This window comes from Seriola lalandi, unplaced genomic scaffold (assembly GCF_002814215.2).
Source record: "Seriola lalandi dorsalis isolate HSWRI2012SDOR001 ecotype SW California unplaced genomic scaffold, Sedor1 jcf7180002054337, whole genome shotgun sequence".
Classification (NCBI taxonomy): domain Eukaryota; kingdom Metazoa; phylum Chordata; class Actinopteri; order Carangiformes; family Carangidae; genus Seriola; species Seriola lalandi.
Genome location: NW_019524890.1, coordinates 72,958 through 88,595, shown reverse-complemented (window position 1 = coordinate 88,595; position 15,638 = coordinate 72,958). Strand labels below are relative to the sequence as shown.

Below are 15,638 nucleotides of genomic sequence, written 5' to 3'. Positions count from 1 at the left end.
GTCTCCTGTGAAGGTCACTGCATGATCCCACAGCATGGAACAGGAATGAGGACTGGCATGCTGTATAAATAGCCTGCCTGTGTGGCACACCCTAACCACAATCATGACATGGTATACCGATACTGTTATCTTGGTCTTCATGATTTCATGAAACAATTTAAGATTGTATTTTAGATTAACAACCTGTACAACCTCATCTTTTGGCCCATGTCATTGAGAAATCAAGATCTACAACAAGGCTCACTGAAAGAAAACAAACAAACTGTTATATCCCTTTATCTATTAATACACACTTCACTCACATTTATTGTTCCAAGAATAAACAGCAGTTTGATTCAAAATAGATGGCTACCTCCTCATATTCGACACAAAAATTAGAATGAATCAGGGACAGAGGAAAGAGAAGATGGATGGGATTTTACGTACAGTGAGCCACGTGCCTGCAAACACTATGAGACATAACAAAGTACAAATGAATGTAGAAATATTCACAGATACATGCCTACACTCTCTGATGTTATCATACAATCCTCCTGGGTCAAAGTTTAAGTGGAAAGCAGTAGCCTGATTTGACTGGTTGGGCTCTGTAAGAGGAGACAGCATACTGAAGCTCAACAGAAAGAGAATTTCACACTTGGCGGTCCAGTGTGGACTGGTGATCACTGTGTGTTTCAGTCTTCTAGGCAACCAGGCTGCTGAGAGCAATCAAACAAAGTGTCTGAACGCATTCACTTCAGGCAACAGACATCATTTACATTTTTAAAATGTCCCCAGAGGATAGCTCTTCACAACATTGACTCTGACTTTTAGTCTGCTGCTGAATCAAGTCAAACTTTCCCCTTTACTAACTTTGGTCCATGACAAGGTATCTTGAAATTTAATGGTCATAATTTCAATTAAATCTGGAATATTAATGGTATCTGTGGATAATCCATTGTGTTTGCTGAAATTCTACAATGAAAGACAACAATTTGTTTATAGACACAGAGAGAAAGATGGGCAGCAGAGGTAGCTGGCTGCTAGTGGAAACGAAGCTAAAACCATCAAAATAAAGTTATCCAATCAGATGTTCTGTTGTTGTCTTTAGTAAGAGAAAATGTTAGCTGGCTCACTCATTGGTTATGAGTTCATAACTGGGCAGTAAACTAAAGAAAACAAACATACCCAATACCAGATCAGCATAAAAGGTGGCTAAGCAAACCATTGCTGCTGGGAACCTCCTTATGCGTTAGGGGGAATTTACAGTCATCTAAGTGATTGTCTCAAAAACACAGGGTTGACAAAGAGAATTTCGTTTTTTTCATTATCATTTATCTATTTTTCCTGCCAATCTAACGTTCCATACTCCAGTCCAGTAGGTGGCAGTAATGCACCTGCAGGCCGGTTGAAAAACAGCCAATCAAACCAAAAGACGTTCCCCAGCCGGAGCTTGAGTTTTCATGTCGGAAAAAGTGAAGAAGAATACCTTGCTGGATTTTCTGCCATGGACCTCACATGACAATATTCACAACTTGGAATACTTTTATGGAAACGTCTTTTGATGCTTTTGATCGGTGGACTAAAGGGATATAAATAATCGAGGAATGGACAGACAATGCGACCTCACGACCGCCTAAGGTAGGGATTGCCACTGTTTCACCAATGCTACCTGTTTTGCACGAGCTTTAAACTGGCCACCAGAGACCAGGTGGGTTTTCAGAGGGGTCTTCTCCCCCTTAGTTGTGTTTTTGCTCCTTCTGTTTAAATTTCATGTAGAAAAATAGTAAAAACAACAAGAACATAACATGAAAGTCAGGCTGAGGGAGAACAGGAGGGTTTTCCTTTATCTCATACAAATCGCCTTGTTTTAAAAGTAGGCTAATATTTAGGTTATCTCCTATAGGTTTGCGCTGAATTGAGTCTGAACGCTCCCCCGGAAATTAACATCAGTGTCGGGTGATCGGACCACGAGTGATCAGGTCTAAGTACAGGTGTGAACGCACCCAAGACGCAATGAGGACGCATTTGAGATCAGATCTCTCAGACCACATTCAGAGGTGGTCTTAGCCACAAGCGGCCACATTCTTTTTGCAGTGTGAGCGCAAATGCGTCCTGGACCGCCTGCGTCAACTGACGTCCTCTGCCACAGTCTGATTAGTCCCACCAAAGTTTCATAATGAACGGAAAATATTTTACTATTTCAAATGGATACAATTTTATTTCACTGTAAGACCTGTGTGCAGCACATTTATTCGCTCAACCCCTCAGTGCCCCCTCACTCGCACGCAGTACGTTGACAACGGGCCCGTCTGTCGATTGGCTAAAAACAACAACACCACATACCTGTTTATTTGCATCTAAAGCGGGGAAGTGAGATCCGATCCCAAGTGGTCAATCAAGACGCACTGGAGACGCATTTTAAAGCCAGGTGTGAACTGATGAAGAGCTGACCACTTGTGATCGGATCACTGAAGAGGCATGTTAATATTATACCATAGTTTATTACAGTACAGCAGTTACCATGGTTACTGGCCACCTGGCAAATATAAGTCATTTATTCATTTATTATTTACTCTCCTCTAGCTCTCTTTTGGGTTTCCAAAAACTCCTGAGGTAAATACCTGACTACAGCTGCTCCATTATGCTGTCTACTGTCTGTCTGCCCTTCCCTGTGAAGCGGGAGAGCGCTACAGATTCAGGTTCCTACAGATTCCCATTCCATTTGATACAATGACATTATAAAATTATTGATTAGAGCCAGTTTAATGTCAGTACTTTCACGTTGTAGTGGGTAATGAACGTTGCAACCTTTCCTGTAGTCTTACAACCTGATGGTATTTTTAATCTTAATTGTAAACAAAAAAAAGGTATGTATAGTGGATGTGCATATACAGAAAACAAAATGGAGGTGATTTAATTATGAAACGAAGACGGTGATTATCTGACCCAACTACAGGAAACATCTAAATACAGCTGCTTACAGCTGTTCTTTGAGGAGACACATGCTATATAATCATTTTAGGGTGTTGATGTGAAGGCCTTGTTCACTTGAAACAACCAAACGGTGTATGTGAAGAGCCAGACAGACAGCTGTTTCCAAATTAGACCATAGACTCAGCGTTAAGACGTTTGCCTTAACAGAGATCAAATTTGTCCTAACTGTTTAGATGTTTGATGAACGGTGTGTGTGTGTGTGTGAGTGAGATACAGAGACATACAAAGACAGAGAGGGAGAGAGATGCATAAGTAGAATGTGAGTGGTGTCAGTTGTAAGCCTTGTGTCTAAATAAAGGATTACCTTCAACCTTAGAAAGTGCACACACTCCCAGCTGCCACATTAGCAGTGTAGCAGTGAGGGAGTGTGTTGCTTATCACAAAACCAACACACACGACCCAGGAGATCACGTTAGTTAGTCAGTGTGCTTTCAGTGTAAACAGAGCGTCTATATAACATAGTGTTTTGTCATATTTGGCTCTCTGCACTCGGGCAAACAGGCAAAAGTTCCCTGAACTTGTGTTTTGAAATAGAAAAAGACGCCAGAAATAACGTGACTTACACATGGGGCAGAGCTCTGTTGACCCCATTTTAAGTGGGTCAAATGAGTCCCCAAGGACTTGTTTGGCTAAAAGGTGCATGGTGTTAATCCTGAAGAGGCTCAGGGTTCGATATCCAAGGGGAGGCTCCTGTAAGTACTAGTCACTGTGGATGGAGGGGTCTTCCAAATGTGGAGCAGGGATCACATTTCACAGACAGTCACATTTACATGTAGATGGCACACAGTGGCAGCTCAACATGGGAAACTTGTTAGTAAAATAATTATTTTATATATATTTTTAATTTCTACAGAGTTGTTGCTGTTGCGTGCACCTGTTTTACTCTTCAAAAGCCTTTTTGTTCATTCACATTGAATGATCTGTTTGCCTTTGTCGATTGTTGTCCTTTGTAATTCATTAATGTGCATGACTCACTCTGAACTCTTCTATTTTGCTGGACTGCCAATGAACCATTAACATCTAATTTACAGATGAAAAGAAATCCCTCTTTCTTCCCATAGTACACCTTCCCTCTCGCTTTCAGCATTTCTTACGTAGGGCTTTATCCTCTGAAATCACCTCACAAAACACCTCCTGCCCCCCCTGCAGTGCAGATTAATATTTTACATGGCTAGCAAAAATCTCACTTGTGCATGTGCACGTGTGAGTGTGTGCAGATTATTCACCATCCACAGAGCCTGTGGACTGGAAGCACGAAGCGCACTTCTCTTCATCTTCAGCTCTGAGCTGAGTGGAGCTGACAAGCTGGCATGAAAATATGCATGCTAATGACGCTTTCCCTGCGTGATCCGCCTCTGAGCCAGCTGGATTCAAGACAAGGTCTTGGCATTTGGCTCCAATCACAGAAATCTAAACAAAGAAGATTTGGGTTATCAGTTCAAAGAGCTTTTTTTCAAGGCGGTAACTCACAAGATATGTTTGTTGCAACAGCAGTAAATGATTCACACAAATGTAGACAGCAACAGCCCACTTGTACATGTACGTGCTTGGTTGAAAAATAATAGATTGAATCTATCATATTGAATCATGAATAGATTCAATTTTAAAAAATATAAAGGAAATGGAGTTCAAGCCCCCTTTTTCTAGACATATATTGTACTTAATAAATCATATCGTTGAGCTATGAGACAATTTAACAGAGTGGGATATACAGCATGCTGTCATGTCACAAACGAGCTTCTCTTCTGTTTTTGGTGGAACAAATGAAAATGAATGGACATAGCAGTAAAAAAAAGTTGTTAAATTGATTGAGCAACTACAAAAAAAAAAAAACGGAACAAAATAATGACCTCCAAACGTCAGGTATTTCAGTGAATTAGAAGATTTGTTTATTTGGTAACCAACTCCATCTTAATAACATTCAAGAATATCATCTTCAGAATATTGCATATTAAGATATAATCTGTGATATAGAGACAATAATCTACACTGATCACGTGAAAGGAAATTTGACAGCATAAATTTGAGAAATACTCAATGTTCTGTAATTGATTCAGTTAAGGTTGTAGTGAAACAAAGAAAATAGTGGCCTGTAAAGACACACCTTTTGATGCATTACAACACATTAATAGAAAAAGTCATGTTTAAAAGGCACATTCATAGAACAACAATGGGACAATCTTGCATGCACGGAGTCCCACGAGATAAAAGCAGCATCGAAGTTACAACTATATCACAGTTTAGTGGTAAACACGTTAGAATACCTGATATAACACCAGCCATACAGTATACAGAACAATTATTGCTTTGATTATTGCTGTAGTAAAAGTGAACTATGTGCATTTATTATTATTAATGATTGTTGGGAAGTATTCAAGCAGCATATAGACAGTACAATAAAGTTTCCATTTACAAATTAACACTTGCATTAAATCACCCACATTTAAAGAGGTGCAATTTGCATAATTAAAGATATTGCCACAAAAAAATAGAAGACATTTAATGTAATGCTTCTGTCTTTTGATGGCAATATTTTCACTGAAAAATCCACTTAATCATTGGCTATTAGAAGGCAATCCTTTTGGAAAAGTCCCATTAGATTATTGGAGTAATCATGGAAATTTGCAGGTAAACAAAACTGGGCTGTACATGGTTAGAATTGAAGTTTTTCTGACTCTTTCAGTGTAAAATTACCTATGTACACATTTAAACATTGTAGGGTTGGGTTGTACGTCAAGTTCTCAGAGTCCAAAGTGACATCTTTGGATTGTTTGTTTTGTGCGACCAACACTCAGAACCCAAAGGTATCAAATTCACAATAATATAAAACGGAGAAAAGCAAACAATGCTCACATTGCAGAGGCTGAAAACTAACATAATGATATATCAATTATCTAAATTGTTGTTGGTTAATTATCAGTTGTAATACTAAAAAACGTTTCCCTTTTCAACCAGATTGAACCCAGTTTTAACCTAGATCTGACATTTTTATTCCATTATATTTCACTGTATCATATTTAACACCTAATTTACTTTTAGATTTAATTCATTTACTATATTCATTTGGGTCTTGTGATGGGATGTACATATAAATTAGAATTCTATCTGGTCCAGTATTCAGTACCAAAGCTTACTATACATGTCACTCTCATGTCATGTAATTCCTCTCACCTCTGCCCGCCCTTTCCTCTCAAACTCCCCCTACAAGAATCCCCACCATTTGTGCACAATCAAGTCATCTCCGTAGCCTGTATCAAGGAGTCGGTTGCCACACTCCTCCCAGCGACACACCTCTCCCTTGTCCACCACCACAAACTTCCACTCCACATGGCTCTCTGTGGGCAGTCTGACCACCGTGGCCCAGTGCCCATCCTTGGCCCTCTCTAGTGGGACAAATTCCTTCCAGTTTCCCAGCTCCTGCTGGTTTCCTGTGACAGCCACCGTCTGGTATGGCGAGTGGGTGACATAGTGGATGCGAAAGGTCACATTGACGTTCTGAGGCATGGGCTGGACAGCCACAACCTTTTTGTTATGTTCAGTGTTTTCGTCAACGAGGGAGAGAGTGCTGGTTTGTCTGACTTCAGTGGAAGGCGGGGTATCTGTGTCTGTACAAGTAGCATCTGTGAGATCTTCAGTGGGAAGCTGCTCGGTTGTTGTGTGGTCTTGGGCAAAAGGTGGGACAGAAATGTTCATCCAGGGAAGGACTTGGTTGTTACTATCTGTGATCCATTCGTTATTGTCCATAGTTGCCTCCATGATACTGATGTTAGTCTTTTCATATTCCTCTTCTTTTTGCTTCTCTGTGTCAGTTTTCACTTTCTTTGCAACACTTCCTCCTTCCTTCTTCTCCTTAATCTCTACAACCTCAACAACAGCTTTCACGTCCGTTTGCTCTTTCGGGTCATCGGTTAAGATCACTGTGCTTGCTGCAATCTGCACCACGAACTGCTCCATTGCTCTGTGGTAACTGTCCTCAATCTCATGGCCAAACATGTCCTCATTGGTTGCGTATGACTCATACTTAGCGTCGTCGGTGTGCTCACTGTGGGGTTGCTGGGAGAGACGTGATGGGTAAGGCCCAAACACCATACCTGATGTATCCTCATTAATGACAGGTATAACTACACCAGCAGCAAAAACACTTTCTTGAGCCTCCGTCCTTTCTTCAAACTGTGTATCACAATCCATTACCGGAAGCATCATTTTTTCAATGGTCAAGTCAAACTCATTACCGGCAGCATGCAAATCAGGGCTGACCGCCATGCTTGAAATCCCGCTCTCTTCTCCAACACCGGGAGATGACATGCTGTCCTTGTCATTATCCCTCAACTCACTTTGCACGAAAGACGGCAAGGGAATGTGACACATGGGAGGGTTAAGGTCATCCGTCGTGACAGGAGCAGCACCAATGGTAAATTCAGAAAAATCATTATTTTGTGTTTGGACGCTTTGTTGGTCTTGGGAGAAAGACAGCATGTCAGGACGAGATATTTCTTCAGACATTCCAGGTGTAGTAATGGTAACATTATCACAAACATCTTTGCAGATGGAAGGCAAATGAGAACAAGACATTTCTTCATCTTTTACGGAAGCAGTTAGATTTTCAATAGTATCAGGACCAGCAGCAGCATTGGATTTTTCAAAGGCTTCATTATTTATCATTTGGAGGTCAATACTTTCTTCAGCCAACACAACAAATTCACCGGTTTCATTGTTTTCACACAGAACTTCTTTCTCGAGAGATGGCAAGTCAGAGTCAAGAATAGTGAGATCTGTGTCGTTATCCAAAGGTGGGGCGATTTCTTCATCTTTCGCTTCACTTTGTGGTTGTTGACAATCCAGTGGCAGATCAGGGAAATCCACAATGCCTGAGATTTGAGCTTTTGCATCAGTGTTGACTCTAGACACATCATCATCACAGTTATCAACCTTTACAGGTTGGTTCAGACAATGCAGAGCAGGGCTTTGTACCACACTTGAACTGTCACATTCTTCACCACTGGGAACCGTGGCTTCACTAGTCAGCTTTTTCTCTCTCTCTTGATCAGAAACAGCGGGAAGAGCACCTTTCTCTTGATTGCATGTAAGACCATTTTCATCTGTTTGTTCAATCTGACATTGTTGCTCGTCGGACTGTGGTGGGTGGACATCGAATTCGGGAGCAACACTGATGGTAAATTCAGAAAAATCTTCATTATTTTGTGCTTGGACGCTTTGTTGGTCTTGGGAGAAAGACAGCATGTCAGGATGATATATTTCTTGAGACACAGCAGGTGTAGTAATACTAACATCACAAACGGCTGCATCGGTAGCAGAATTAACCATTGTCTCGTCAAAAGTTTCAACCATTTCCACATGGTCACTTTTTTCATCTTTGTAGATGGATGGCAAATGAGGACAAGACATTTCTTCACCTTTTACAGAAGCAGTTAGATTTTCAATAGTATCAGGACCAGCAGCAACACTGGATTTGTCAAAGGCTTCATTATTTAGGTCAGTACTTTCTTCAGCCAACACAACAAATTCACCAGTTTCATTGTTTTCGCACTGAATTGCTTTCTCGATAGATGGCAAGTCAGAGCCAAGAATAGTGAGATCTGCGTCTTTATCCAAAGGCGGGGCAATTTCAACAAATTCACCAGTTTCATTGTTTTCTTGATCAGCCACAGTGGGAAGAACACCTTCCTCTTGATTGCTTGTACGATCATTTTCGTCTGTCGTCTGTTCAATCTGTGGTTGTTGCTCATCAGACTGAGGTGGGTGGACGTCAAATTTGGCAGCTGTAAGAACATGGTCTTCAGCTATATCTACCTCAGTCACTTCACCGGCCAGACCACCATCATCATCCCAATCACTATCCCGAATTGGCGGCGTCACCTTGTCTGTCACGTCATCACACTGGTCCTGCTGTGAAGATGGCAGGTTTTCTACTTGTTGAGGAATTAGCTGTTGGACTACACACTCTCCTTCTGCCTTCTCACCCTCCTTTTTATCTTCCTCTTCTGGAGAGAAACGATTGCTGGAATAATTACTGTAATCAGTACTATCTGGATGGTGATCCTCTTCCTCAACTTCCTCATCTTTGCTATAACAGACACAAGTGCTGGGTACATCTTCGATATGAACAAGAGGCTCTTTCAAGTTAGACTCCATACTGTGTGTCTCCGGTGTGGTTTCGTTATCTTGTAGTCTGTCATCATCAACATTTTCACTCATAGGAGGGGCCTGGTCGAAGTACACTTGATTGTTTGAAGCACACTGAAAGTTTTCCTCCTCTTGTCTGGTTTTCCCATCTGAAACATCCTTGTCTATGTTCACATTCTCTTCTTCCTGATCTTCTGCTTTAAACACCTGAAAAGACATGAAAAGAAAGTGAATATCATATATTAATATAAAGTACGCATAGATATTGTACTAGCCAAAGTGCCTGTGATTGATCTCCCAGCCTGTGCTAGTCTGAAACCCCAGAAAGAATGAGGTCTAATAGAAATGGATATGTAGGTGAGAGAAATATTCCCACTGGGTTGGTGCTCCAAATCCATATAGAAATACTTCAGTGAAATTGGAAAAACCAAGTGAGTATTAGATGAAAAGATTGTTACTATGCTGACATCTGTCTGCTAAATATGAATCTACAGCCAGCCTCTGCTATATTAGCATAACGCAGGAGAAAACTGCTACGGGAAACAATATATAACATGGTAATTAGTGAGCTTTGGAAGTCTCTGTGCTATGCTAATCTAACCATCTCCTTGTTGTGTATATATAAATTTAATCCTCTCATTTAACTCTTGGTAAGAAAGTAAATAAGTGCCCAATATACTGACCTATTCCATTAACGCTGCATTTATACATTTTTGGCCACTTGGGGGCAGAAGAACGTCCCATCAGGCTGACACAGTACATACCCTTAGATATCATCACCTCACAAAAGGTAGTTAAGGCTAATATGTTCGCGAACTGTTGCTTATTTGCACATCCAAAATATCTGACTCTTTAACTGCCAGATGTTCCACTTTGTTCACTGGCTAATTGCTAACTTTGTCCAATCTGCTATTTGCTGCATATGCCATTGCACATGGCTATTTGATTGATTATTAATATAAAAGCATTGATTATGGTATGCCCAGTCACACTCTAGTACAACCAATCAATTGAGCAATATTACTGCATTTATCCATGCCAATATATAACTTCCTAAAATGTCCTTTCAGCTATTAATCAAACTGACCAGCTGTGACTTTAATTTCTCAATATCTTGCAATAAAATGGCTGCTTACTTCATCCTCCTCCTCGTGGCTCTCATCATTAATCAGCTCAGGCTCCTTCCAGCAGCTATCATTACCACGGACCTCTTCTATTACATCCTTAACAGTGTCATCTGTTGCATCCTGCTGGCAATCACCAGCACCCTCCACCTCCATTTCAGCCACTGTGTAAGTATCACGTTGCAGGTCGGGACTGGCCTCTGCCACTTTGTCAGAGTCCTGCACAACTGTCATTTCCTCTGTGCCATCTGAAGTGGTGTGCTTGTTGTTTGGTATTTGGATGTCACTCTGAGGAGGAGAGTATGGTGGAGGTATCTCAGCAGTAGGGGCAGGGGCAGGGGCAGCAGCAGCGGCACGGCGATGCCTGATTTGTAGATCACTTTGAAATGAATCAGTGTCCTCCTTCATGTCTGATGAACCTTCATCACTCACATCTGTAAAAGAATAAATGGTTTTAACTTTAATTTTGCATTTTTATGTAATTAATTCACAGGAGTATAAAACTTAATAAGAACTTATTAATAATTAAAAAAAAAATATACTTTACACTAATATTATCAACTAATATACTTTCTTTTTTGATGAATTTCTAGGTTTTATTTGTTTTTATTTAGTGTTAACTAACCAACAGACATTTAATTAAAATTCTAAATTATGTTGAGTATCTTCATTGGTTTACAAAGGAGAGAAATAAAAAGCAGGTAAAACTTTGTCTTATCCACCTTTTATATCTTTTGTTAAATGACACAACAGAAAAAGATCTGATCACAGGAAAAGTAATCAATACAATCAAGATTGATTTCTTGGTTTTGTCCATTTAAGGCCTTATTTAACCTGGCCACAATCTCTCTAGTATACCCTTATATGTCAATGTTATCTCACTGTCTATATCTGAATCCAAACCATGTCAATTTTACCACATGCCACATAACAAAATATATTTAAGGGGAAATTCCATGTTAATGAAACATTTTGTTTTTATTTGATTTATCTTTCTAAATGTAGGATATCTACTTTGCTTGATTAATTTTAATGAAAAAAAAAATCAAATGTGGACTTGGGTCTGCAATACTCCACAACTAGTAGCCTTTTGATTAGAAATAGATGAGACTTTCACTTATAAGTGAAAGCCCTGCATTCAATATTGTTCTATCTATTTTTGTATTATTAACAAACTGTGAGTGTCAAATGTAAAAGTACATACTATACAGGTGAACGGCCTCTGTGGGTGTTATGTAATTATAGCCTATATACGTATATTTCTAGATTATTATATGTGAGCAGCGTTTTTACTGTTATAGTTGGACAGTTTGATCCAATTTGAACTATTACTAGTATATTCTGTAAGGTAGTTTAATTTACAACATCATATTTTATGATTTTATGTTTAGTTCATAAAGTCTTACTCTGGAAAGAAACTAATAACTCCGTCACATAAATGTCGAGGTAAGCAGTAGCCAAACATTTATTCCTTCTTAGATGTAGTGGAGTAGAGTATGGAAACACTCAAGTAAGGTTCATGGCTCAAATTTAAATCAAAGTTACACCCCATCACTGACAAACAGTAACCAACATTAGTGGATGAATTTCTATCCGCTTAAATGTGTTTGGATCAGAATGAGGTCATCTTATTACAAATTGCTCAGCGTTAATAATGGCTTTATAGCACGTTATGATCATCTATTTTTGTCTTCTACGGTATCACTGTAACCAGCCTACAAATTAATAATATTTTGAGTGCCCTGTTAAAGGGCTATATGTTGTCTGTGTGGTATTGTATTTCCTACAGGGCTTATATAAGATATTCCTCAGCACTTAGCTCGGTTTTAATATTAGACTCCAGCTTCTGTCTTAAACAGAATCATTATTACTTAGCTATAGGTTAATATACTGACTTGTGGATTCCCACACCTGTAACCCGCAGCAGCCTCCCTCCCTGTGGAAATGTTATCTGGATCTCTTACCTGTTGACTCCACGCAGCTGTGCGATTCCTCCGGACTCGGCTCTAGTCCCGGCCGGATCACCGATGCGTCTCCCGGGCTCTTGCTGTCGCCGTCGGCGGCTGCGGCCGTGGCCTTCCTCCGCTTCCCCCTCACGGTCCGGTAGATGATGAAACCCGCTAGCACGGATACCATCGCTATTACAGCCAGAGCCACGGCGGGACCGTGCCGTCCGATCATGCAGAAGAGCGAGGCCAGATCCATGCGTCTCTCCAGAGCCACGGTGTTGCCGTCTTTCGGCGACATTGCAATCTGTTGATTAAATAACAAAGCCCCTCTATAATGTCTGTATGTACGTGCGCATGAAGGCCTGACGTGATCGGACTGAATCTGCAGCAGGCTGCCGCTGCTGTGGACTCCCCGCTCTCCTCCACGTTTTCAAGTGTAGTGACCTCTTGTTGCTGCAGAGCTGCAAACGGCTGCAGGTGCGAGCTGCCAATTGGCTGACTGGATCACGGGAACTCAGCCTTCATTCATAAAAAAGGGAAAGGAGATTGTTTTTGCAGCTTGCTTCACGCCGACGTGCACGATGCAGCTATTAGTAATAGCTCGGGTATCGATGTGTCACATCCGACTGATTGGATTTAGGTCCACGTGAAACCAATGAACCCAATCTGATAAGATTCTGCCCCCACCTTGAGAGGATTTGTCCCATCAACAGTGTTCATTTCCACCCATGGTGGTTGTTTGTATTCCTACATGAGCAGAAAAAGGTTATTTAAGATTTTGGTGAAATAATAGAACAAATCCAGGGGTATGGTGGTTAGTAAACCTGAGGTGGTTAGCCTGCTCATATATTTTATTTTTTCCCCATATTGACTGCAGTTATAGTGAATTATAATACATTAAAGTGAATGGATAATAGACAGATTCCAAATAAAGATAACATATCATGAATTCTCCATTTGCTTTCAGTGGGCTATTGTTAAATGAATGACTAAATAACTTTGGTTCAATAAATTCCACTAATCAAAGTAGTCAGGACAAGAATATTGATCTATGTTATATAATAGGATTATTGACAAAAACAGGACATACATCTAGGCTACTGGTGAGAGAAATCTTCTTGGATTGAACAAAACATTAACTAGGAGAACTTGCAAATTCAGAAAACTGCACTATCCTCCAATTTGAGTTCTGTCATCATGAGAAATTTCATGAACACACCAGAGTGAGCCAGCAACATCAGCAGACCTGAGTAACAGCTCCTCCCAGTGGAGAGCTGTGGTAACGACAGGAAAGTTCCTGAAGACTCTGGAGCTCCTCCAGTTAGAATATAAAAGCTGGGACAGTCCCACTGCTGAGACAGAAACAACACAAGCAACACAGAAGACAACAGACACTGTAACAATGTTTCATCTCACAACAAGAGGACTCAACTCTAAACACACTCTGAAGATGCTGTGCTCTCATGGATTCCAGTCTGCCCTCAGTCCATTCAGCTTCTACTGGCCTGTACGCATTCTGTGGCCAGAGGTCACACCTCTGCTCTACCAGCAGGATCGACTGCAGAGAAACCTACAGGAGCTGTGCAGCAGGTTGGAGCTGATGGACAAACTTCAACACAACATCCTGGAGGAGACGAAGCCTTTCCAAAGCAGTGTGGCCGTGCAGCCAGTCTCCTACCAGCTGGAGAAAGAGGGAGAGCACTTTAACCTGACTCTGGACACTCAAGGCTTTTCCCCAGAGGAGCTGTCTGTCAGGCAGGTGGGCAGGAAGCTGAGAGTCAGTGGGAAGACAGAGAAGAAGCAGGAGGACGGGAAGGGCTCCTACTCTTACAGACTCCAGGAGTTCAGACAGGAGTTTGATCTGCCTGAAGAACTGAACCCTGAAGCCGTCACCTGCTGCCTGGCTCCAGACGGGAAGCTCCGCATCCAGGCAGCCAGAGCTCCATGTGCTGAGGAGGCTGAGAGAGAGCTGACTATCAAGAGGAGCCTGGAGGACAAAACACAGCAGAGTGTGTGTTCACACACAGAGGACAGCAGCACAGAGACACACAACAGCACACAGGACAAACCTGAACACATGGACTGATCAGTGTTGCTGTGAAAATCTGTAATAAATGATTTTTGTAGATATTTATATGTGCATTCATATATGTAAGAACTGGGTATGATAAATAAATGTTAAAACCATAGGTTTTCGTTTTGCTCTTTATTTTCTTGGTTTATAAATTTAGCTTTGAAGATCAAAAAAGTAGAACTTGAAATGCTAGAGTGGACACTTTACTGTGTTTGACACTTAAAGAATGGAGACTTAAATTCATCAATCAAACAGGTTCATCAAGCTTTCATTTACAACTTCATTATAATGCTACAACTTGGATCTGCTATGCATTTACTCTAATTATCTACAAGGTGGCGTTCATACGTTGGGATTTTTACAGGTTCATCATATTGTCTGTTATCATCACAGACATATTCATGTTGTTGTCAAGTGATAAATAATCAAATTCATAAACAAAGTTTGTCTTGGTAGTGAAGCTATGGTTGGTCAAGTGTGGAATAAAAACCTTGTTCATTTGACATATAAATGAATGATAGAAAAGACTCTTTATAGTTTATGACCATTAAAGAGTGAAGACCAATAAGAATCTATTGGTTCCGATTCACTGATCAAACAGGTTCATTAAAGGGACACTCCAGTGATTTAGTATTGCACTTTCATGAAGCCTGGGACTGAGAAACATGTTATCCAAAAAAAAAAAAAAAACATCAGAGTCTGAGATAATCTGAGTTTGAGAATATGTCGACCCTGATGACATCTTCAGTGTTGTTTTTTTCAAGCTCGCTGCAGAGCCACAGACGACATCATGCAACTGTTTCCACAGACTGAGTTTTTCTCCGTGTGAGGAGGAAACTAAACCTCTTGTGTAACATTGGTGGGATGGCACTTAAATCCGAAGAGTGTTACAACTGGAATACACCACACCTTTAATTTAAGTATATGACCTGTCATTTGTTGGCTGGAGCTTTTACATGATCGATCATAATGTCTGTGATCATCACAGACATAGTTTTGTTGTAGTTCACTGTTTTCTGAAATAGATTATGACTGTCAAAGATACTCTCACCTCAGACCTATGTTGATGAGCACTTGTTGACTCAGACAGTAATATTAGCTTGTCATATCAGCAGACCTGAGTAACAGCTCCTCCCAGTGGAGAGCTGTGGTAACGACAGGAAAGATCCTGAAGACTCTGGAGCTCCTCCAGTTAGAATATAAAAGCTGGGACAGTCCCACTGCTGAGACAGAAACAACACAAGCAACACAGAAGACAACAGACACTGTAACAGTGTTTCATCTCACAACAAGAGGACTCGACTCTAAACACACTCTGAAGATGCTGTGCTCTCATGGATTCCAGTCTGCCCTCAGTCCATTCAGCTTCTACTG

The 15,638-nt window shown here is 40.7% G+C and overlaps 2 protein-coding genes across 2 annotated transcripts; one reads left to right on the top strand and one right to left on the bottom strand.

Moving 5' to 3' along the window:
* Window positions 1-4,839: 4,839 nt before the first annotated feature.
* On the bottom strand, window positions 4,840-12,729 carry stbd1 (starch binding domain 1). The gene is made up of 3 exons (XM_023407512.2): window positions 12,206-12,729; window positions 10,254-10,675; window positions 4,840-9,324 (listed from the first exon to the last, which is right to left on the bottom strand). The coding sequence occupies exons 1-3, from the start codon at window positions 12,486-12,488 to the stop codon at window positions 6,175-6,177; spliced, it is 3,855 nt and encodes a 1,284-aa protein (XP_023263280.1). The 5' UTR covers window positions 12,489-12,729; the 3' UTR covers window positions 4,840-6,174.
* An 816-nt stretch (window positions 12,730-13,545) lies between these two features.
* Window positions 13,546-14,379, top strand: LOC111655956 (heat shock protein 30-like). The gene has a single exon (XM_023407532.2). The coding sequence runs from the start codon at window positions 13,593-13,595 to the stop codon at window positions 14,274-14,276; it is 684 nt and encodes a 227-aa protein (XP_023263300.1). The 5' UTR covers window positions 13,546-13,592; the 3' UTR covers window positions 14,277-14,379.
* Window positions 14,380-15,638: the final 1,259 nt, after the last annotated feature.